Source organism: Osmia lignaria, chromosome 10 (assembly GCF_051020975.1).
Source record: "Osmia lignaria lignaria isolate PbOS001 chromosome 10, iyOsmLign1, whole genome shotgun sequence".
NCBI lineage: Eukaryota > Metazoa > Arthropoda > Insecta > Hymenoptera > Megachilidae > Osmia > Osmia lignaria.
The window spans coordinates 11,331,605-11,358,250 of record NC_135041.1 but is presented as its reverse complement, the minus strand read 5'-3'; the positions used below and the strand labels follow the sequence as shown (position 1 = coordinate 11,358,250).

Sequence of the window (26,646 nt, the reverse complement as noted above, 5' to 3'; positions counted from 1 at the left end):
CCTCGCAGTGAAACGATCGTTTCCAAACAGAATAGAGCAGCGTTAAACAGGTGAAAGTGGCAATTTAGAACACACCCTATAAACAATGGAAGGATAGAGTAATTCATCCTTGCTCGTTTCAACGATATCTTTCCTCTAATTCTTCATTCTTTCTCATCTATTTCGATCATTTGTTTTGATTTTCAGATTTTCACTAAAGTTCTCAAATCAAATTGAATTATTACGTTATAAAAATAAATGAGAATTAAATACAGAATTTTTCTTAGAATTGTAGTACCTGTAACATACGATGGGGACATAATTGTTTTTAGATTTCTTTTTTAATACAAAAGCTTATGGTATTTGTGTTTTTTACAAACAGACATAAATTTATTTTATGAAATATTTTTACATTGGTATACACAAATGTTATTATAACCATTTTTAGATAAAATTTGAAATTGTCATTTTTTATATAAAATCTACAATTTTTTATAAACTCAATATCGGGTTTAACTCATTTTTGCAAAAATATGATATTGGCAATTGTTGTACCAAGTTACAGTTGTATTTTCAATACAATTATAATAGAATATTATAGTTTTTCTTTAGAGAACAATTTATCTAGCCTACGATTCTGGTAAGGAATAGAAACGAAAATAATCTTTTAAAATGTCTGCTGGAAGAAGATACCGGACAACTATTCTTGGATCTTTTCTAAGTTGCCACGCTATACCCGCCGGATATAACATAGGAAATGAGAACCAAGATCACTGTTCTTTGTTACCCTTTGCGTACACCTTCAGGTTCTCAAAGACGTACGAAAGGTGTACACAGATCTTTACCAAGAAAATGATTTTCTTCCCTCGTTTTCTGAATTATTTAAACTCTGTATCTGATTTAGCCTTATGACTGCTTTGCGTGAATAATAGTATATTTATATTTACAAATTAACCATTGTAGAGTCAGATTTGATCCTATCAGAATTAAAACTATAGTTTCTTTACTTAAAATTAGCTAATAGACATTTTTCCACAATCTGTATATTCTTATTACTTTTTCATTAATTTCTGTATATTTTTATATATTATTTATTTTATTTGTGGGCGTTAGGTAATTTTCCATATTTCCTAACGATATGTTCAATTGATACAGTAAATGAGTCGAGACAAATTTCATATATTGGTGAAATATCTATTTGTTATTCTTGTGTATCCTATTTTAGGTCGTGATAGGATTGTCTGTTTCTTCTTGCAGAAATTATCATTTCGTACTCTAATATTTCCATATTGTGTTCCACTCTTCTTGGAATGCTTTTGTTGCATCTTTCATAACATCTCATATGATAAAGGCTGGTGCTCTCGTTTATTAGCTGGTATGTGGCTTCCTTTATAACTGTTGGAAATTCTGTGTATTACATTATTTTACTGAAATATTATACTGCAAATGTAACTGTGTCTTTAAAGGGCACTGCTTTCAATTACATTGCGGTGAAATAGAATAAATAAACAGAAGAAAATTTCTTTTTCATAGAAGAAAAAATAATTCATTCTCATTTAAAAAGCATCTGTTCATTTAAAATAGACAATTTATAAAATTTATTGTAAATATACAAAATTTGATCTATAAAATTGTACAATTTAGTAATGGGGTAAAGTAACCAATTATTTCAAAGCAAGATGTAATAATTCTGATTAATAAATTTCATTGCATCATTTTAATATCATAGTTTAATTAAGAAACTTAAATGGAGTTTCTCGCCGGTGTAATCAATTAATAGCAAAGATCAAAACATGTTTCAGCATTGATTGTGGCCTTTCGAGCGAGCTGCTGTATTGTATTGGTATTTGATATTAATTAAAGTTATGAGTTACATTTGGAATGATCAAGGCAGACTATTTAATAACTTCTACAACAAAATACATTTCGATTTAACGAATGTATTATAACTTTTTCCACGTATTAGAAGTTATCTCATAATTCCATCGTACGGATGGTTGATCTTCAATTTAAATTTTCGATGGCAAACCTATAACGGAATGAGCATGTCTGATGATTACAGTTAGCCTTATGGAATCCCCTGATAATCTTCAGTTTCAAAATCGATAACATCATATGTGAAAGTTTAGTTTCATTACCCAGAACGAGCGCGAACTTCGTCGTGCTTCCCTTAAGACTTAATTCGTTGAGTAAATTTTGTGAACTTTGCTTGTCAATTTCTCGATCAAATCTGTGGGCAGATTTTTAGTGTTTCAAAAGCGTGCTTCAGTAAATAATGAAAGAAAAGAGTAGGCACACTTTAAATACTAAGGTGGAGAACTAAAAGTTAAAATTTAAAAATTAATCGGTCATATTGATAATAATTAGCGTTTTGGAAGAGTCAAAATGTACAATTTTAGTACAAAAATAATTTATACAATTTTAATTTAATTTTTTATTTCATATTATTTTCATTTTCTAAATTTTACTTTCGTTCAACTGTATTGTAAACTCTTTCGTGATGATTTTACTTTCAGCTTTTGATGATTCCACAAGATTTATAAGTGATACATAATAACATAAAGGCTGAAAGGATAGTTGTAAATTAGTACAAAATGTTAGATTCTAAAATGGCATTCGGGAGTTTTAATTGCATTTTGTTAATGAAGATAAAAAGCTAGACTGGAAGTCTCTGTAGAAGCATAAAAGCGTACTTTTATGAGTCATAATATAGTACTACGTCCGTGTCCATTTTAAGTGAGCTTACAAGATATATAATTAAAAAATTTGAAGATTTGAAGAACAATTATAAACTATTACAAAATGTAAAATTTCAAAGTAGTATTATTAATATTTATCTTATGTTAAAGACATTCATTACTTTATCAGTATGTGAGTCATAAATCAAAGTGTTTGATATTTAAAATGTTGGCAATATAATTTTAAGTAGCCGTCTCCGTGGATTTAATAAAAATTGATTACTTTTATAAGTCACCGCGGTTAAAGGATCAACTAGATTTAGGAGTCGAAGAGCCGAGGAAAACTTTTCAAGGCAATTTCAAAGTTTCGACGAGATATGTAATAATGGAGAATATCGAAATGCAATATTATTTCAAAAAGAAATCTTTTTTCTCGAAATACCTTTTTCGCATTCAGCGAATAGAAACTTCGAAATTCAATATTGCTTTCAGCATCTGTCCCCACTTTATTCGAAAATTATTCCTTGCCTATAGAATTCATGCTTTCTATTCGCAAAAGCATAAACGCAAAATCAAGTTTATTTATAAATTATAATCTCACTAAACAATGCCCACTTGCTTAACAACACATCCGCACGGTAGTAAAACTTTTTACTTCGTTTGCGAAATAATTCCACTTATAAAGCAGAAAACGTTGTTACCATGTACCTTTGTATGCACAACTTTAATAATCATTCCACACATTGGAAATTCGTGGGTTGCGGTAAATGTAGGCAACCTATTGTATGTTATGCTTGTTGCTTCGTGATTCCACATACGAAACTAAAACCATGCGGTTTTGAAGGAATGCGGTCGGGTCAATGTGCAGTGGTGTATCTGGGAAAATTAAGTACTCAAATTTTCAACTAAAAGATATTTAATTATAAAATTTGTAAATACAATATTTAATTTAAAAAGCGAGGAATCTGTCAGGTATTAACGTAGATACTTTATGTACAGTGCCGAGCACAGTAGGATTTCCCAGTGAGAATAATGATGCCTCCCTGAACCTATCCGAACCAATTTCTTTAGTTGAGTTCATCTGTTCATCCTTCTCGATTTCCAAAGCTAGGCTGTATTAGTCCGGACACTTTTTTATACACTAAACCATTGAGTAGTAAATAGTTGCTCGTCACTCGACTAAATTACTCGATGTGTTTGAATCAGTCTTAACGCCAATTTCCCTGGGGAAGCCCACTGTGTTCGATACCCTACATTGCAAATGTATACTTGGAAAAGATAAAGTAGGTATATCCAATTTTCATTGTCAAAACACAGAATATTACAAAGCTTACCTGTGACAGAGGTAAATATGAAAAAAGAAATGTTACATAGGAATTCAAAATAAATCGTCAATCACAATGAGAAGAAGTTTAAAAAATTGACAAAGGACGTTTTATCAGGAGATTCTTCTTGCACGCGGTTTTTCCTTATTCAGTTGATATATTCAAAGACCGAATTCCCAAATCGAGTTATCCGAACGGTACAGTGGACTTTATCGGACAATATAAGTATGTAGGTAAAAACGTTCAACGAGATGAAAGTTCTGAAGGTTGACAAAGACCGACACGTACATATCTACGTGTATCGCGGATGATCCCGAAAGAAAGGAAATGGGAAACTGGGTCGTAGACCAGCCTTGGACTAGGACACATTTTATCTTCGAAAATATATGCCCTCAACAGGCAAATTGTTCTGTTTTATGACTACTACGATCCCGTTTATAACACACAGTTTTGACAAATTGTACTACTATCTGAATGGATGTTTCCACGCGTACAACAGTTAATTGGGGGAAATAGTTCGGAAAGAACGTTTATGGGATCATTTTTCTTGCTCTTCGAATCTTATATTGTACGAGGCTTTGTTTCGTTGTAAAATTTGTTCCTTTAAATTTGAACGAATATAAAGAAGATTCTGATAGTTTTTTCAATCATAACAGCTTTTTTTAAATTTGTAAATTGTAAAATCATGTGATATTTTCCGAACATTATAGGTATAGATTTTCAAAATCTACCATTTCACTATGAATTTTCAAGATTTATTATGTAATGATTAATGAGGGTTGTAAATATTACTTTTGCATGATAAAGCTTGAATAGAAGACAGAGGTTACGCATAAATGTCAGAATTTATTGCTTTCCGTGGCTTGGATCTGCTGCGCTAATAGCAAAAGTTATTGCGCGCATTTCCGGTGCGAATCCGAGAATCTGTGACTGCAAACCTGCAAACGAGGAGTATAAAGGAAGTGGCAGCTTCGAATAGTAATACCATGCTCCATAAATATACGTTACACTTCCTCCTTATTCGAAAAAGAAAAAGAGTACCAGTGAAAAGAAGAAACGATAAGAGTCGAGCGAACCTAGTCTACATTTACAATTCTAATTTCACTCATGTAATACTATGTAGATTTTCTACATGGAATGTGGAGGGTTTCTATGTCAGTAGCAAAGGGAATAATAATTAAAGATCGTCAGAAAAAGCTGGATTGTAGCAGGAAAAACTTTCACAAGAAATGTGTAGTAAAATTTAGTAAAATTGTACGATTAGAATGATAAAAATCGAAGAAATTCTATAATGCAAGCAGAAGCGATGCGATTCTAGGTAACAGTTGGTCAATATTGGTTTTCACTCTTGAACGCTGGTCAATCGTAACCCAGATTCACATAAGCTTCCTTAGGGAAAATACTGACGTATGGGAAAGAGATCTCACCACTCGCTATAACATTTAAGATGTAAATGTAATTATGCGTGTTTTTTATCAGTAACGTGTCTGGACCAGAATTTCTTCTCCACGTCTGATTACAACTGAGTTAGGTTGCTTTTTAGGTATTATCTTTCTTATATTATTTTATCATTAAGGCTGGTCTTTGAAAACCATGACAGATGATAGTCGTCCAACAATAAAATTCAAATTACATCAATAGACAGGAGGATAGCCTAAAGAACGAAGATAAAAAATAACATAAACTTTTTTCTGCTTAAAATAAATCTAAAAAAAGAATATAAGAAAGGGTTTAAGGTAAAAATAAAAAGAACAATGGACTACCTTTTAGGAACATACTCTTGGAAAAAGTTTATATTTATGAAGATTATAACTTTTTCAGCTAATAACTTCAGCTGATGAAATTTCTTGACCTTTATTTTATATCATGCTGAAAATAAAGAGAATGCATAAGCGTGACGAAAATGCACAGGCAGTGAACTTGCTATGGATTTTGGAGTATTTGCTTTGTTATGGAATCGCTTGTCAGAAGCATGAACCGGAACGCTTACAACCTGCTTCCTATCACTCATGCGATTCTTTCTAGGGAATGAAATTTGAATGAAATTTAAATGAAATTTTGCAAACACAGTTTTGAAAATATAAGTAGCATTCTATATTTCAAAGAGTAAAAAAATTTTATTTTAAAAGATTTAAGAAACTTGAAATCATGTAAATAAAGGAAAATACAATTTGGTATACATGAATACAGCTAACTAGATGGCATTTTTAATGCCACGCATACGTGTAACTTTCTGGTAATATTTTCTCTTTTAAATTCATTGCATTTTTTATAATCTTTTTTACTGTGCATCCATGTGAGTTATACCCATTATAAAAAGTACGTTCATTATTGTAATGAAACAAACAACACACCGTAATTTGCGTCACGATACAAAATGTTAATAAAAATTAAATTTACTTCACCTTTTTATAATATTGACATCTAAAATTCTTTCTCGCAAATTAAAAGAAATTTAATTAGCTTTATTCATGTATGATTCGTATACTATTTCAACAATTCTTTGTCAACGTATTATAAAGTAAGTTTTTAAGCTCGATTCTTATAAAATTTCTGCAAAAAGAAGTACCTTTATGTCATCGTTGAAACATTCGTCAATAGTGGTCTAAATTCTGTTAATTGGAAGCTCTTGACATGTAACGATCGTATCAAATAACATCTTCGTAAAATCATGAGTGATCGGATATCCGATGCGGTATCAACTTTAATATATGCCGTGAGTGAATAACGACGACATTCGTGACTTCTCGCGAGCAAATTTAAAAAAGTCTAACCATGGAATCATGGAAATCGACAAAAACTCATGCATAGATAATGCAATAATAAAAGTTACACGAACACGTGAAGGCGAACAGTAGCGAAATAAATTTGAACTGGGAGCTAGTGAGTTGAGAATGATTTTGCAAAGGTCAAATGAGATATGTATGTGTATCTGGTGGATTCGAGGTAAAAGATGCGAACTGATTGACACCAGTGTCGAATAATGAGGACACTGTGTCTCACGTGGCACGAGTGTATATCAACATCTGATACTGAGAAAAGGGGACGAGTGGAGGGGTGATAAATTTATAAGGAAGAAGAAAATTTGAAAGAAAACGAGGTGCCTTTATTGTTGTATTCTCGAGACTACACCGAAGCATCCTTCAGGATAATGAGATACGATAACATTAAAGCAATGTGCTATTGAAACGAATTCTTTTCCAACCTTTTCATGGTTGAATTGTTATTTAATTTACAACTGATATACTGTTCATTGCATCTTTAACTTTCGAATGGTGGACCATGGAGAGAGCCAGAATTTTAATTTCATTTCATATTTCATATTATTTTCATTCTCTAAATTCTGCGTTGTTCCTTTAACCAGTTAACTGCGAAATTAAGTTTTAAAAATCCTTTGCTAGTAATTAAAATCAAGCAATAACGAGTATACACGTCGAACGCAATTAATTAGTTAAAAATTGTACATTTAAATTTAAATTAATATCCCTGAATATATTTGGTAAGTTGACTAACGATTAACCTAGGCTTCAGGGATTAAACAAAAATCAACTTTGTTTTAATTTCATTATAATTATTCAAGCAATCATCATTAGCTGGAAGACTTCGTAGCTCAATTAATAAATAATAAAAGCTGTTGGTCAAAGAATCGTCATAAGGTCGGTTTGAAAGCAACGGGGCAGAAATACGAATGGTGGGTAATAGTAACCAGACGTTTCGCGTAAACACGGATTATAAGGTACGCGAATAGACGATGAAAATAAGAAAGGAGAGAAACGTGTTCGATGTAAAGTAAGAATAACAGATCGTGGACGGTGATTGTTTTGGGGCGTCTGCGCCTGGTGGTGCGAGAGGACCACCGTGCGACCAACAGGAGGCGTCGAAGCCCTCGGGATACCAGTATTGCCAGTCGACTCCGAGCCGCCGCGCGGTTGAGATGCGAGCCATCGTGCTCCTGACACCACCTTATCACCGAAACCTCGTGTACTTCCTCTCTCCTCTCCATCGTCCTTATCCACCTACGATCCCCCAACGGAACCGTCTCGTCTGATAAAGCGTCGATCACGTCGCGCGGGTATCGATGCTATTCTTTAAATCGGTGCCAATCGTCGATCTCGGTGAATCTCGAGGAGCTTCTGGAGAGTCTCCTCGGTGTTCTGTGACAGCCGTATCGGTTAACGAAGAAGAATCATATCGAAAGAGGAACAGACTGATGGCTCTCAACTCGGCTGGTCAGGTGTACTCGATGCTCAGGGGTGGATTCCTTAGAATCGGTTGGCATTGGCTACAAGGTATCACGAGAAAGTAAAAAGTAACCGCGACAGATTTGTTTGCCGAAGTTACTCGGGTAACGCGGACGCTCGTTAGCGTTATTGACTTAGGACCTTGGAAAAAGGATCGTATGAAATTTCGGACCCGAACGCTGTCTCTGAACGTGACACGGATACCAAAGATTTCTATTCATATCATGTGCCGTTGATTCGCAAGGAACAAGAAAGTTTTGACAGTCTCAGCCGAGATAAAAGAGCGAAACTCGTAATCAGTGTTTCGAGTTTTCTGTAACCGCGAAGTTAGCGCCACCTATCCCGCGCTATATACCTTCTTATATGTACAGCGTCCTGTATATTAAACGTATTTTTCTCGAGACTACCCTGAAGAACTCTTCTCAGAATGACGTTTCAATCGTACCAGAAGGAGTGAACCTCGGAAAATCGAAATAATGCAGCGATAGATTGTCAGAGTTGAAACAGAGAGCATAATTAATATGATCGTAATTCATTCATCGTAATTATCGTCCTTTAATTCATCACGTTGAGACGTGTCGAGATGGTATCGAACCCTCGGATGGTCTCCTGAGAAATGAAATTCATGCTAATTAATATTGACAAATAATACATCTACGTATCAGTGAATTACTTGAAGACGCGCGCATATATGTGTATTTATTATACATGTATATATGTATATGTATACATGTTCAACCGTGTGTATAGTTTTCTATTTGTCTACGTTTAAGTCGTATGATAGTCGTTAATTATAATCAATTAAAACAGGGAGGGTGACTTCGTCACCCCTTAAAGATGCTTATGGTAGCAAAGCTTTAATTGAAAGTAGCAGCCCTACGGCAGGGTCTTAGAGGACGATTGATTGAAATCAACTAGCCTGGCACGTATATAGCGATCGATTTCGTGCCAATAAACCGAACACAACGCCAGTTTTGTTCGAAGACGACAATTCGATCTGTCTGGTAATGAAGGAACGTCATTGGTTGGTGCTGACGTTGATTATGAATGCATCTGTCCAAGACGGAACTCGTTCACAGAAGATTTCATTAGGTAATTAAGTCATATTGTTTAATTTTGTTAAACAAGACGTTTTTTTTGAAATTCACAATGAATCTTCTGAAGTTTATTTTCTATTTTGATTTATTGCTTCGATAATATTACTATTTAAAATTAATTAACATGAATTTGTTAACGCGTTGGCTGTAACAATAAAAATGGCACAGAATAGTCGTGTTTAGAATGGCGCACGCTAAAAATTATTAATTTTCAAATTTTAATACGCCCGTCGTGTCATTAATCTCCCGTTAAACCGTTTAAGTCTCAGTTCGCCTCTAATTATAAGAATGCAATTTTTAACCTTTTAATTTGAGGGCATCTATTATGGATAGATATTATGGATAATATTAATGTCATTAAATATTTTGTTAAATATTTCTTTTTTTTTTTAATTTCTGATGTCAGTCATTGATGATACATGTGGCAGTCAACGTGTTAACATTCTTACCGAGCTTTTGAATCACAGTATATAAATACGCAAGTAGTTTATAAAAAATGTCCTCAGAAGTATTCTTCATAACGTTGTTTTCGCGCTTACCAGCCGGAAATAATGAAAATGGCGTGACAAATTTTCACGGAAACTCGGTTCGTTCCTCGGTAAACATTCCATTCGACGACGTTCGCATGCGCAAATGAATCTCGTTTCGACATTCTTCACCCGGAAGGCGCATAAATACTACAATAAATTAGATCCATGAAACAATAAACAAGTTTCCGTTGCGTGGCCATTTAACTTTGAAAGTAGTCATAATTGTTATTATTATGTTTATCTTATGATTGAATTCAAATACGAATCTTCAAAATTAAATTTCTTGAAAATGGAGCTCTTGTAGATAAAAATCATTCTATCATTGCTCACTCTGTAATCGCTACAAAAGAAGATAGACGAAGAAATAGATTTTTCGAAGCAATCAGCCTTGTAAACTGAATTACCAATATCATTTCCTTCGGATTGCTCGGGGAAATCGACCACGGTCCCATAAGCAATTCACTGGTTCGCGATTCGCATGCACTCGCAAAACGAAGCACGTACTAACGCATCAGGTTTACATATAGTTTACAATTGAGGTGAAGGTAACGTAAGTCTTGAATTATTTGATAATTAACGTTAATTCGATAATGAGTTAATTTGTCAGAGGTCATTGAGCAGTTATTTCTACAAAAGTATGATTTAATTTCAATCAGGATGTTTCTATTATCATAAATTAAAATATTTTAACCCTTTCAACCCTTCATCCATAACCACTGATGTAGTTTTCAGAGATATTTATCTTTTGTTGTTAATTGGAAACCCTTTCTCTATTTTGCCATTAATTATGTGAATTATATGTACCTACTGTAACAGAGTATTGAAACAAATATTGTGTCATAATCATTCGTGTGAACTTATTGTTCGTTTCTTGGCAAGCAAAAGATTTGAGTTGTACAGGGTTAATCGTGTGGAATGTTTTCCGAGGAAAATCGGGAGGATCAGAGGCTTTTGCTCGTGTTTCACGCTCGAACGTTGAAATATTTCAGGATTCGTTACTTCAATTCGTTTTGGTCAATTTAATAACTCATAGATACGTTTTCGAAGCGATGAACTATAAACCCAGAGATTATTGTATAGAATTCAATTTATCGAAGTGATTTCTTCCCCGGAAATTTTGATTTTTTCCCAATTTATCGCAGTTATTTGCGAATTCTGTTTTTTACTTTGTTTCATATCACCAATTGTATATGAAAAATTGTTACTGTATATTTTTGAGTTTTGTACTTCAAATTTACAAGTACTTTGAAACTTTCTCGAAAAACAAGTTACCTTTGATTTACCGTTTCCTACTGCACAGTAGCGATCAAAACAGACTTCCCCAGGAAAAATGGTAATGTTTCGCGTTTTCGCCCTTCCTCATAGGCACCCCTGAGGAGAGTGACAATGCAGCGAAAGGGGCCCCGTATACAGGATGGTTCAAAATTCATGGTACGAATGGGGCTTGAGTGATTTACGAGGGAAAATTTAAATTAATATTTATTCATTATTCATATTTATCAGTTATACACTAAATTTTATATTTAATAATTAAAAATTATACTATTTCGTTTGTAAATTATTTTTAATATTAACATTGCCAAAATTTAAGTTTAGAGAATTCCAGCTTTCCCTATATCATCATTTTCCTCAGGGAGGACTGCTTTGATCGCGAATGTACGTGCCTTCTTGTTTTTACTCGTATTTGTATGGCTGACAATGATTCAACAGGTGGAACGAAGTATCAAAGTTATGGTAAACGATCGGAAAATTATTTTACGTCCAAGTTAAGATACCTTCTTAAAACTGATATATCCAAAATTTTGTAAAAAGTTAAAGATTGTTCACAAACTATTTTTGACCCGTAATTCATATTTGATCCAAAATAGCAATAACGTATGAAAGACGTGATTTCAATCCAAGTTGTTTAAAAATAGAAATAGACGCGAAAGATGAATGAAATGTTTATAAAAATAGCTGTGGGATTACAAAGGGATTTTTGTTTGCGAGACTGATGCATATATTTACATTCGAACATTCACTGAGGAATGTAAAAAATAAACAAAAGGTCTTTATAAAGTAACGAAGGTGGTAGAATCGTAATACGAATCTCGCTTGCAAAATTCTTGTATCACCTCTCAGGCACTCCCACGAACTTCTTGTTCCAGTTCTCTAGAGCGTAAAGTACTTTGTCACTAAAAATGGACGGTTTTTGCGGCGACAAAGCGTATTGAAATCGGCAATTCCTTTCTGTGATAGCTCTTCAACGGTGTGAGACAGAATTAAATGAAAGTAAAAAGGAATCTTTTAGGAAATTGTCGCGTTTCTTTCGATAAATCTGTCAAACATCGAGTCACTTTAAAGACACAGTGAAGAGAAAAACAAATGATTCAATAATACACTTTTTTTCAAAAATTGAAAGTTAATCTATAGGTACATAATTTTACAATTATTTCTGTTTAAAAACAATTTGAATTGTGCTCTTCATTGTATTAGGAAAAATTGTCAAAAAATGATGAAAATAATTTGAATTTTATGTCTGTAATTTTGTTCCTTTTCTATGATAGAAAATGATGACGTATCGATGAAATTGATTACAGTCTAAAATTATTTAAACACCATTAACGTTAACGAATTTAATTTCGATCAGGCAACGTCATTCGTCCATTCGTTGGACATTAAAAGATCGAATATTACATTAGCTATTTAGGTTACTTCACGTAATAATTAAATTAAATATTTGAGGTTGATAATTACGAATTAAAATTTCAATCATTGAAATGCGATATTGAAACGCGAAATTTGAAACTGACTGGAGTTGAATTGAAAATATGATTGAAACGCAGCATGGTTATAAATATTCCACTTTAAATAACAAGAAGGACTTAGGTTTAAGTACTCGTAGCGGAGCTCGTTCGTGTTTCGTTTGTATTATCAAACTTTTAATTTCTGATCTGTGCAACAAATTCGTTTCACAGCAGTTTCAACTTTCTTGAGCGTATTAAACTTTGACCTGATGCGTCAAAAATATATTTTTTAGTAAATGACTTTGCAGAATTCCAAAATTTCAAATTTTCAACATATTAAAATTTCAAGATTCAAAGATTCTGAGATTTTACAATTCTAAAATCCTAAAATATCAGAATTCCAAATTTCCAAATTTTTAGACTCTCTAGATTCAAAAATTCCAGACTCTAAAAATTTTTTAATTCTAAGAATTCTGCACTTATTTACAACACAAAAATAATTAAATAAGAAATGTTAAAACACGTTAATAATTTTTGTAATGTAAAATAAGAAATCTACGTCCCATCATTTCGAATGGATTGTGTAAATCTAGCGTTTGCTACAAAATTTATCAGAACTCTTATTAATTAAAGTATCGAAAGCAACACCAATCAGTGTGAAATAATTTACGAAAATTAATGATGCACGATATCTTTTACACCCACTCAATATTTCATCATAAAGGTAAATATTCCAGGAACAATTTTTTTCGGAGCAAACCGGTTACACTCCGTTCGCGGAGATTCAATTTTCTCTGAAAGACCAATCAATCACGTGATTTATCAGTGTCAAATTCCCCGGAACCATGGGACCGATGAAAATTGAGAACACGCGACCTTTTGGTTTCTTCTTTCCGGTTAAAAACGAGTCTCGCATAGCTCCAGAGTCGATTAAACGGACAGCCTTACAGCTGACAAATTGAAACATACCGTTGAGGGACAAATAACAACTTACAGAGTATGTTCTGTAAGCCGGTTTCGAAAAATAATTAGCATAATTAAAAATCGGTCAAGTTTGTTAATGCGGACACAATTATACGCTTTGACAAAATGCATTTTATTCAGCCCTTTTTCTATGGTTTTATCAGGACGCTTAAAGATCAAAGATCACACCGCCATCTGCGTCATAATTAGTTAATTTATTGAAGAAATTGATAGACGAGATAATGAAGAATTGATTGAACGATAACCAGGAGAAAAGCGGAGTTCTTTAAATCTCATTGTAATCTCAACTTCAATGCGATGCCATATAATTCTTTAATTAAAGGCGAGTTGGAATTAATTGATATTTTTTCTCGTACATGGAATATTCGTAATAAATCCAACTTTGAGGAGCATGTAATGAAGGAATGGAATATTGCAAAAAAGCGAGTACTATGGTTTTGTTCCTGGCAACTTTTATTCCATAATACAGAGGGAAAATTTTGCACGATGTATAAAATGTTTCAATTATGATATTGAAAATAGTTTTGATTATTTTATCGATTTTTCTGATGGTCGATGTAATGTTACTTTGCTGTTATTTTATAGAACGTGACTTAAATACAGTGTCCATTTTGTTAGATTAAATTTGAAGATGAAAATTCATCAACTTTCGTATCACCAAAGTAAATATTAAAACCCCGGTAAAGTACAATGAAGTCGTCGAAACAAACTTTTAAATTGAAATATCAATTTCAACGAATAATGTTGAAAGCTGCTTTAAATACGAAATAAAAAGCGCGATTCTTTTCTGAATCACTTTTTTTACGAAGCTTGCGTAGATTCACTATTCCCCTTCAATTTTCCGTATTTAGTAACCTGCGTTAGACAGCGAAGCATTCGCGTGTTACACAATAAAAGACGCTGAAATTGTGCGTCATGGACAGTCGCCATCGTGTTAATCAATGTGTCGTAATACAATATTTAGTTAGTTAAATTCTTCATCAGTGGAAATCAAAGTTTGCTCATTAAAGGTATCTCTTGGTGTACGCTTGAGATACGGTTGATTCGATGAATATAATAAATTCGTAAGACTGTACGCTTTCGAATCACCCACGTCGCCTGATAGCAAGTAAGAAATTAATTTCGTTCGCGTAGAAAGAGGAAGGGCAATCCTAATGAGGCATTAAGTAGGCCACTGAAATAATTACGCGCTGTTAAGCGATTCGTGACCGAAATATCAACGAGAAGATTCGTTTTTCGTTTGCACAATCGGGCAACCAGCTTGGCACGCGCCAACACATACTTGATGTTTAATGTTTCAGCAATAATGATGATACACGGATGAAATTTAGTCATTGTTTTAGAGAATATTGTCCATGATAATTTCTTTTGCACGCAAAGGAAGGTACAATAGTTGATATATTTATCGTGAGGACCACATATACTCCTAAGTAAAATAGGGTCTGGTGAAAAGAGGGGTCCGAAAATGATGTTCTAGGGAAAAAGGCACCGTTTTTCTAGGGGAAAAACGTGATATTTTTTTTAATTTCCTGTTCTAATTTTAGAATTCTAAAATTTGAAACTTACAAGTTGTATTAATTTTGTTCCCTATATTGCCATTTTCCCTAGGGAAGCCTTTCTGGATCGGTACTGTACAATATTCTAATTGCAAGTTAAGGAAGAAAGCTGAGAGTTTTCGTGAATTTTTCATTGTTAATTCGTAAGAATATCGCGAAAGGACGTTACAAATGAATTTGCATTCGACGCGAGTGTATAAACCGGAAACCGAATCGAATCCGAAGTAGGCCACTCAAATGTTACGTTTTCTTACTCAACGCATATATGGACTACTAATTAGATGGATGATCGATGTAGTATCTAATTAACAACTCAAACTGTCTAAAGAACCTTTAATTAGATTGCGCAATGAGATAAACAGAAGCATTTAACAGGAGATTGAAGCTCTATGTGTCGTTTATGCTCTGTTATCATTCATTCAAATCGATGAATTACAGAAAAAAAGGTTTTACTTACTTTCGTTCATTTTCATTACTGAACTATTTCAGTGGCTTTATTTTTTAATTGATAATTTATAGATACTAATTATCTTTTCTTTTATATGCCATCCTTTGAATGTTGTATTGAATTTGGGAAATAAAATTAAATTATTCATATTTTTCTAGTACTGAAAAATATAATTTTCTAAAATACAAAATTATTATATTAAATCAATTGTCTATAAATTATTAATTATAACTGATCAATAATGAATTTTCAAGCAAGCATCATGGTTTATTTTCTAATTGAATTCATGATTTAATTTCATTTAACAACATTTAATTTTGTAAATGTACGGTATATAAATTACTGACTAGACAGTAATTCGAGGAGGGAACGATTAGATTGAAACGAGGTCGAAGAAAATTCTTCGACGAGACGATACACTTTCGCTAATTGATGCTTCCACGGCGGCGTTCAAACTCCTTCGAAAGATTATAACGATTCATCATTAACAAGCATTTTTATTTTGTTTAAACAACGATTATTTTCCTGCAAAAAGGGGAAGTATTATTCGACGATTTCAGTGAATAAATTGGTGAAATTGGAGAGAGAAATTCAAGTCTCGAATCTCGTTTCACTGATTCTTTTGCTACCCTATACCTTCGTACTCGTAAACCTTCATACCTTCCCTCTTCACAGGGAAATTGATAAGGGATACATGTTTTCAGAGTCTGATTAACGCTTCGTTTCTTTTCGTTTATATCTACCCCTATAGAGGATTTCCATGAATGGCAGTATGGAATAAAATCCTGGCGATTTTTCGAATCTTTCCATGTGTGCAACCGATTGGAAATGATAAAAATCGACGCAGGCAGCATGTTTCACAAAAAACGCTTTGAAATTCAATATCAGAATAGGATAGCAAAATTCACTTAACTGATTTATTGTCAAGCGTTCGAACAAAAGTACATTATTTTTTTAAAAGTCCATAGAACTGTTTCAGAAAAGCAGGTGGCCGGCTAGTATAAAGGTTAATTTACAAAATATCTTGAAAGCTAAAAATTTACATTTTTCTTGTTCAAAATTAAATTCTTTAGAAATCGAGCATAATGGAAAAATATTCAATGCACAAAAATGTATATTTATTGAATGTTAGAGGACTGAATGTAATGTTGAAGAACATTATTGCGCCTCGTGGAGGTACAACGAAGCGAATGGTCGATGCTCGATATTGCAAGTTCGCATTTCTTCGCCCTTGAATTTGTGAACTCTCCTAGAAAGAAGATCTTCCGTTTCGTTGACTTCGTCAATTTCAACTTCCTCCGTTACGCGTCCGGCCAGCCGTACAAGCACAATTATTATAATTTACAAGCATAGCTAACTTAACTTAGCATAAGGCTCCTTCCTCTTCCTTGTCAACGTTTGAGAATTCGCAGTCGTTAAAAGTCACTTAGAAATTGTGCTTTGAATCTCCATTGAATAAATTACTATCCGTTCAACCGTGCGTTCTTGTAAGCTTCCCAGAATCGACGGTGCTTTATATCAACGCGTATGGAAAGTTACTTTGAATTTCAAAGTATTTTGAAATTATCCTTTGAATGTTTGTGGTACAAGCATCTGATACTTCAAGATTGATTTTTGTAAGCAATATATTTCAGGAGACTCTTATTCTTTTGTTGCGTAACGTTTTTTAATTTTGAAAAGAAACGATGTCTTAGATAATAAAAAATATTTTTCTATTATAATTTGCACACGTAACATAATTGAATTGGCAAAGAAAGTTGTACATTAAAATACATTTCAAATTTCTTTTGATACTTCAAATTTCATTCTTCTAAGATTCTCCTCAACATTACCACTTTTTTCTACAAAATATAACTCAACGTTAAATTAACAACAGTATAAATTTCGAAAGCGTTTCCTTTTTCTGAATAAAAAATGATATACTTTCGTTGACTCATTGCTGGTTAACCGTGTTTAATCCTCTTTCACTTTGGTTGCCTGCGTAATGATGTTAGGATGGGGTATATTAAATAAACTCTTCTTCGAAACGCAAGTAGATCCAAACACCGTTTATCGCGTTAGAAGATGAAATATTTCTTTGTTAGTATTTTAATTTTTACACTTGACACGACTCGGATATTTATCTCGAGCTTGTGACTTTTCCAGTTTGCGATCGATTCTTCTTAAAATCTATATTTTTTCCATCCTTTCTCTGATAGGATTAAATATTGCATTTTTTTTTGAGGAAATTCAATTTTCTCTCGGTGACGAGAAGAAACAACGGAAACCGTTGCTTATCGTCTTAGCAAGGTCGAGAGTCCTTAATGTCAGTGTAACCCATGGATTACGAGCTGAGGATCGCATTAATTGACGGATTTTCACGTAAAAAGGCGAGCTTGTTTTAAATACAAGCCGCTACTACATCGAAAATTTAAGCGGCAGTTTAATATACAGGAATAATTACTTCGTTTCATAAATTTAATTGGGAAAATTCAAAATACCTGTTTATAAGATTAAAAGAGGAAAATAAAAAATTTATGAAATCAAGTAGTGATTAAACTAATTGCAATTAAACAACCCGTGGTAATTTTTTAAGTAAAAGTATTTCATAGGCAAAGGTATTTCAGAAATTATTAAAAATAAAAGGTGTACTTTAAATTGGAAAGTTGTAACGAATTACAATGTAAAATAATATAATTAAGATGGTATCGTAGAAAATTGCACAAAACTTAGATTCTCTTAAATATAATTATACAAGTATCTTTATATTAAAGTTTAGTCCTTTGATGATAATAATTAATGCTCTTGCACCATTTAGTGCTCTTGCATTAAAATCATAAGCAAAGTATAATAAACATTTGTAAATTGCATTTTTAAAGATTTGAAATTTTTCTAAAATTCCTTGAGCTCAGTAGAAGTAATATAAAACAATTTTAAGGTAAATAAAGAGATTTGTCTAAAAATATACAAATAGATCCATAAAAAACAGAAAGTTGTATGAACTGTTCATGAATTCACGAATAATTTAGCTTGTTATAATTTTGGTAGATAAACCTCATAAAAGATTAACGCACACTAGAAATTGCTAATAATTCTCTGAATATTCAGTAGCTTTGTGCATTAAATGGCTTTATGCTTATGACACGTGCACAACTTTTCATCGAACAATGCAATGACATAGAAAACGTTGTTAAGAGCTACATAATCGTTGTCGAGTTTAATTATAACGTTAATATCCACTGCTGCGGATTTACAGTGATTAACCCGTAACAAATAATGAATCGAACTAATTGGATACGTTGTGTAAATTTCATCTGCTGTCGATGGAGATTGGATTCTTTCATTTTTTTTTTATTATTGTCTCGATACATTGACAACCTTGGCTTGCACAGTGTTAGCTTTTGTATCTTCATAAATAAATATCGGATCGTTAATATTTATGATGTTCCGTTTTAGCAAACAAGAGAAAAGGCGGTAATAATTTTTGCAATGTTCTAGAAATGTTATTTGAGTATAGTTTATTTTTTAAAGATTTCTTTATGAATATTTACAGAGAGGAGAAGGTAAACGAAACGGTGAAATTATTAGCGAAACAATGTTAACCATTTCTTGATGTGTGTTCTGAATGTTTATTTGTACTGATATCGCAGGAATGATGTTTACATTTAATTTTCCATCTCGTGAAGTCGCGGAAATTTAGTTTCTTCTCTATTATTATCACTTATTTGTTGTTGCGGAGCATTATTAGAACAAAGCTATGGAGACCTTGAAGAATACTCGAATTTTAATACATTGAATGTCATGGTGATCGACACTGTAAACTAGATGTAGGTAGTTGAATAATTAAAAGAAAATAATAAAATAACATTAATTTGGATAGCTTTGCTATTATACTAATATAGTAAGGTAACGAACAGGAAATTTAAGAAACTTCATTAGGTACGATTTTATTTTTAATAAATCTTATTTATCTATATAAGATCTACACTTAATAAAGGTACATGAGTTTATAAATTCAAAAATCAAAAGAAACAAAGTTTCCTCTCGTTAAAATAAAGTTATGAATTTTAAATTTTCATTTCTCTTTCCAACAGTTACTTGGCTAACACTTTTAAATCTCCATTAATTCTCTCAAGAGGAGTAAAAAAAATGTTCAACCGCTTCAACTTCGTTCTTGTTCGTTTAGATCGTTTTCAGTGGAAGTTTTCGAAAAAATTGAATTCCTTGTGTAATTAGATTTTCCGCTATGGACGTAGAGGGTCCTTTTACTCGCCTCGCATGAATGCTTCATATCGATTCGTTAATTAACATCGGCCAGTTACTTTAGCTATCATACGAAATCGAGTTTGGAACCACGTTAAAGTAAGCTCTCGATGGAACGTGCTTAAGATTTTCAAACCACTTGTCGAAGTCAACTACGAATGTTCTAAATTCTGGTCCAAACTTTCAGACTCGAGTTTCGAAGTTTATATTAAATCATTCATTTATGAAAACGATATTTACAATATAATAAAATAGGAAAACGGTAGAATTATTAACCCTCGGATGACTGGTCATGGAGAGAGCTCTAATTTTAATTTAAAAAATAAAAACAAAGATTTAATTTAATCAATATTTATGGTAATAATATTTAATAATTAAATCTTTATTTACGTAGATTTAAAATGGTACACTTTGTTCAATTATAATGAAACTTTAAGAAAAGTTATTTCAATATAACCAATCTATCTGTTATTGAAAAGAAATCAATAGTTTCCTTCGTTAAATTCAATCTCTCTCTTTGAAGAAATGTCTTAATTAAAAGCTTTATCAAATTAAAATGACAACTGAGGAAATTACACATAGTAGCCTCGTTATAAATCAGATTATAGTGTTCGGCAGCTCGTGTTAATTAATTTAATTTAACACTTTTTCATTTTCCTCGAGCACGTCTTTGGTGAATGTCTTTGATATTGGCAGCAAGTACGATTGATGAGAGTGTCAAATATTCTCTATCCGGGATGTGTCCGACGGGAAATTAGTAGACAGACGTCGTTTGTGGTACACCACGACGAGCAGTGATTACAGGAAACGATCAGTCTGTATTGAAAGTGCGAAACAGATCGAATGTCGTAATTACAGTGCTGTTTGACCCGATTCCTTTCGAGATGTCTGAATCCATGTACACAGTCATTTGATTGTTACGAATAAGATAATATAAGAGATAGAGGAAAATATTACGAATAATAGTTAAATGGTACAATAAGAAGTAAAAAGTTTTCAAAATAGTATTTTCTTAAGAATAAACCTATAGAAAATGTCAAGGAAACTTATACGAATTTTTGTAAGGAGGTAGAAAGGGCAGCTTGAATTATATCTGGCAATTTTCTGTCATGGGAATATGAAAGGAACTTGATAAAAATAATTTCAGCCTCTGATTTGCTTCGGTCAAATCTTTTAAAAAACAAAAAAAACATGCTTTCTTAGAGATGACTTTATGTGACCGAAAGTTAAAATGAAATTTCGGTATAAATTCGTTTTCTTTTTCCTTTTAATTGGGTTGTATATTTTATTGTTAATTCTTGCATTTGATAATGATAAAATATTTGTGTTTCAGTTTTCATATTCAACTTCTATGTTTTTTAAGGATATTACGTAAATTGTGTAAAATTTAAATAAGCAAACTTCATGATAATTCTAAATAATAATTTAAAAAATTTTAGTATTTTAAGTCTTAAAAAAAAATTTAAATAACTATGAATTGGTACAATTTATTTCGTATTTTACAATTGTTAGCAAAATTTTGTAATTATGCTTCCAACAATAAGTACTTACTCATAATGTCCATTATATATTTCATGTGATTCGATAAATGGGGTGCTCTCTACCCTAAGAAATCTATCATTCAACAATTATCCCTTAAAATATGAAGGGTTTGCATGTTTCACCGTACTACTGACATTTTCAATGCATCAATAAATAATACTAATATCTACTAATTAGCGTGGAATATTTATGAAGTCTTTCTTTGCGTGTCTGCAGATTAATGAATTATTCAAACGTAGTAAAATTCCATGGAAGAAAATCTAAAAATTTTGGAAAATGTTTACTAGTATTCACGAATATATTTAGAAAAAATGTTACACGACACCTTTATCCAATCGTGTTTTCAATTAATTAGTGAATAAATTGAATAAAAAAAGTATTTTACCGAATAAGGAATTTCAATCTGATTGAAAATAGCTGAAAACTATTTCAGAGAGAAATCAGGTATTTCCAGTGATGCAAAGCGAAATATAAATTTGCTATGCGAAATTCAAATATCGTACGGCTCCTATTTTATCTAGAATTTTACTGCTTTGGTACACATCGAAGAAAAAGGAAAAGAGTTATCAGAGGGAACGCGATGACGTTACGCCTTTTTTTAGTAAACCATTCCAGTCGTTACACAACTGAGCCTATTGGATTCTTTGATCCGTGGCCCACCATCTGGGATTTTAAAATAGAAATTTTGATTGGTTTCAATGACGACCGTTCGGTTTTTATTAATAAAAGAAGAGCCCCGTCTTTGGAATACTATGATTCGGTTCAAGCTTTTTACAATTATAGGGGGGGTCGAAATAATAATTCTACAAAATCATAATGCGTACACTGATTGTGAGATCAATTCGGACTTCCATATGGGAAATGACAATATAGGGAGAAAAGGGAATTCTCAAAATCTTAATTTTGACGATATCATTATTAAAAGTGATTTAGAAAAAACAAACTTCAGAAAAAAAGAGAATCCGCATTCTCTTCGTGCTTGTTTCCACTCGAAGCCGTATATCCTGAAAGTGTACACGTCATTCGTTCAACAAAGGGATGTTTACCGACATCCCTTTGCGATCGCGGTATGTACACTTACTTTGACCTACGCTTGTATTCCCCTATAGACTACTTTCTTATGGGATCTATACATTTAAAATGTCTGTGTTCAATCGACTTTAACACATCTAATTGTTAATTATTAACGAATAGTATGCTACCAATTAACCTTGATTGCAATTACTAAAATAATAACATTTACTTAACACTATAACACTTTGACAGCAAATATCACATATTTGTGACTTTTTAATAGAAATAAAAGAAAAAATAATTAATCAAAGTAAAATTAATAAATTAAAATTGCAAATTGAATAATCAATTATGAAAAGCTTGCGAAAATAAAAAATTGATGAATTTTATAGTCAAAGTGTTATCAACAATCGTGTTAACATCTATAAAGAAAAACAAAAATGAAAAGAAGAAAGTACTTCGTTCCATCTGGCAATAAAAGTTCCGCAATATTTTTAAGGTTGATTCGATTTAACTTGTCGGGTTCGATTTGAAGAAAATGCAATGTGTTTACAGCAGATGAATCGACGAAAACTTAAAATTAACCCGAATCGTCTAAGCTAAGAAGATTTTTCGACGTATATCGTTCCACCCTATCCACAATCGACCCACCGAAGGTACAATACGCGGACCAACGAGAAGCAGAAACGCTTCATTCGAAGCGGGGAAACAAGAGATTCATAGTTTTTATCAAGAGCATACCTTGATTTATATACAACAGAGTTATCTATGGGGCCATTCTGTAGAGGAACAAACAGTCAATTAATATAGATACAAAGAGACGAAAGAAGAGACCAGTGAGAGAGAATCAGAGATTTCCAATATTTTGTAAACGTTATAAAAAAAAAAGAGAAAAAAAAAAGTATATTTTATAAACATCAGTCCCGATCTACGAATATAATATTTTCGAGCTTACCGTTTGTGGAAAATATCGAACAGTTTGGTGAATATTGGAGCTGCCACACGACGCACCGAGCTGACTCTCCCGAACGTGTGAAAAGAAAAAGCGTTAAAAAGTGTTAAGTGCGATACGATCGTCAGGTATTGTGCACAGCCACGTTCAGAAAGAAAAGTGTGTTATATACTTGTTGCACGAAATGTCTTGAGTGTAAGTTGGTGTATTCATGAAATTAACATTCGGACAGTCGCATTGGTGCATGTGGGACACGATTCAAGGCGATGCATGCGCTTTGCAATTGAACTTTCTGTTAACCCTTTCGCGTAGAAACTCGATTGTGTAATAATCATCTCGCTAGGAGAACTGTTTTCTTTTTGTTGTTCAATGACTTTACGTGATTTTTTACGTGATTTAAGCTATGTAACCCTTTCTTTTCACTTCGCATGCTTATATGTCTGCACGTTGTGTTTATCGTTTCATGTATGGAAAATTGAACGTTTTAGAAATAATTTGAAATGAATTGAAGTTTATTGTTTGATACAAATTTACCACGGTTTTTCAATACACAAGAAGATCATTGATGTCCAATTACCAGGTAGACCATCTAACTTCTAACTATTGTCCTCAACTGCATCAACTTGTATATAAATGTTCTCACTGGCACAGGAAAATTCTCGGTTAATATTTGAACGAACTTGGTAAAAGTTCTTTGACCCAGGAAAATCATTCCAGCTGGCAGCAGTCGGTGCGCTGCGAAACGTAAATTGTAATCGTCATGCAAATTCTTGTACACGCGAGAACATACATAGCTGTCGCGTGTAGCGTTGAATCGAACCTCCGGGAAGCCGAGTGAACGAATAGGCCTCTGCATTGCGACACGAGAAAATATCTGCACAACTTTTCCCCGACAAACTTTACCTGCGTTTCGACTTATCCGAACCTCTAAATCGCTGCAGGGAATCCCTGTGACTCGTAAATCTCGACACGATTCCCTGACGGACCAGCGTGATTCGCAAAGGCTCAACGAAACTCCTTATTCGTGTTATTCTCGTGGAAAATGGGACGCTGTAGAGGGTAGCTTCTTGTTGCTGTAAAGTCAACGACGTTACTTCTCTCTTTTCTGTTTGCACTCGACCGTGTCTCGTGTGATTTACAAAAGCGTTAGAAATTTTGTCGAGCTTAAAAAGTAGTTTGAAAACAAGTCTCAATTTGGAGATTCGAAAGTTTGGAAATTTTATTAGCTCCCACTTGACATTCTAGGTAGTATCGAGACTTCGAATACTTCTTTGAAAAATCGACGAGAATTTTATTCCTGTTTCTGAATGTAGATTTATTTCGTTCAGATTTGAGTGGTTTTGTTTCTAGATGTTTTAAGGAGGTTAAAGAAAAAGGACTAGAATTATAATGCAATTTTTTTGCTAAGTTTCTTGTTATTAAAATATACTTTATTATTAAAGTATACCAACGCAAAAAGCAGGTGGGTGGTACTTTGTGTAATATGGTTTAGTAATCGTACATGTTAGTTTCATTATTTTTGTATAATTATTATATTAAAAAAAATAAAATATATGACAGCAGTTATTCTTTAGGAATTCTTCAATTTTACTTTCGGTAGTAGACATTTATAACAAGGTTGAGAATAGCTTTGTGTCTATCAGTGGATTATATATTCTTTAGATAATGATCCTTCAGTGAAATAATCATTCGGAAAATCAACAAATAAATTCGTGCTAAATTGATGTCAAGTATATTTGAGAAACCATAAAATTGTTGTTAAGTGGGAGCAATAACCGACAACGCTATATCTACACGGCTGTCCAATAATAACTTCTGGTCCACTTTTATTTCTCTCCGCTAATACAACTACAAATTATTTTCTGTTTTTAAATAGTATAAATTTATTTGAATCTTGATTACTACTAGAGATAGACATTGTTGCAATTTGAAATTAAAAATTGGCCATTTTCTGAATTTAAAAAAATTATCTTAACTTTTCAGCATTAAAAACCTGATAAAAAATCATAAATTTTCGTTGCTGAATTCTTAGTTAGAAATCAGAGTAAACTTAGTTAAGAAAAGTTCATTGAAAATTTAGCGACATTTTTCAACTTTTGCATGGACAACTTTTTAATAGAACTGGCGACATTCTCCGATACCTTTTGAAGCTCCGTTAAACAACGTTTCTGATTTTTTACACGATAAAACTTCAGCCCGTTGAAAGGTTGTAATTGCAAGAGAAACAGTAATTTTCTACACGGCAGATCTTAATTATTCTTAAAAGGGACTTTCAGTTATTTCAGCAATTAAGCGCTATAGAAATTCCAACTTTAGTTGCATCAAAGTAATCCTAATCGTGACAAAGACAATCCTATGTTCTTTCTTTTAGTAATCAACTTTTTATTCTCGCGCAATTAAACTGTCACAAGTTTTGAAGCTGTAGTAACTTTTTAGTTCCTTTTGGTTGAAAAGATTGTTTTACACCCTTAGTGTGTGCATTTTTTTTTATAGTAAAAAATACTCTTCAGTTTAATTTTGAAACGAAATGAAAACATGATAATTTTCTATTTGTTATAAATTTATTATTTCACGTTACATGGAATCTGTTAAACTTATCGTATAAAGCATGAAATTCCAGATTGTTTCTTCGAATTGATCTCAATCTTTATGCGATTATGATCGTTTCTACATTACCACTTCGTACTTTGTTTCTGCCATCGTTCTCCAGAGATTTAAACGCGTTAAACCAGTTGAATGCATCCGTGATGTCATTCAATTCACGTCAAGGCCAATTGTATGCATTCTTCGTTCCAATTTCGTACAATAAAAGCAGAGAACAGTCGCCCTATTATTGAATATTGTTGAGCTCTAAAGATAGGCTTTTAGTTTCTACCATAGTAGGGTTTGATGATTGTGCAGTTCGTAGCTATGGAATTAGTGTCACTCGATATTAACCCTTGAACAGCCGAGCCTGGGTCAATCGTGACCCGAACTTACAAAACGTAGAGAAGTGTATTAACTAAAGTTAAATTACAATCGGAACTAAAGATATCTCTGTTAAAGAATTCGTTTACTAATAAACAGTGTTGATCCTAGAGATACTTAATTAGGTCAACGTTTTACATTAAACAATCATTGGAGCGTCCTCTGAAATAGGAGTCAATACTCGAGAGCGAGACAACACTGAGTGGGCGGTGTATTATTATTATGCACTCGGAGGCAATGCACTTCGCGTGCATAAGCTGATTTCACAACGACCAAATAGTACTATTTCGTTCTTAGCTTTGCTAACTTTCATAATGGTAAAAAGTTCTGAAAAGGAACATTGAATTTTGGTCAATACTTTTTGA

General features: G+C 32.7%; 1 protein-coding gene across 5 annotated transcripts in view; it reads left to right on the top strand.

The window, feature by feature from the left end:
* SLO2 (slowpoke 2) overlaps nucleotides 1-26,646 on the top strand; it is a 141,180-nt gene that overhangs the window by 27,820 nt on the left and 86,714 nt on the right. For 4 of the 5 annotated variants that reach the window (XM_076690733.1, XM_076690732.1, XM_076690734.1 and 1 more), the window contains exon 1: nucleotides 7,882-8,271. The exons of the other annotated variant lie outside the window; for it this stretch is intronic. In XM_076690733.1, coding sequence (XP_076546848.1) covers nucleotides 8,061-8,271 — 211 coding nt within the window. In that variant the 5' untranslated portion in view covers nucleotides 7,882-8,060. Of the gene's footprint in view, nucleotides 1-7,881; nucleotides 8,272-26,646 lie in introns of those variants that run through there. 5 annotated transcript variants of the gene reach the window in all.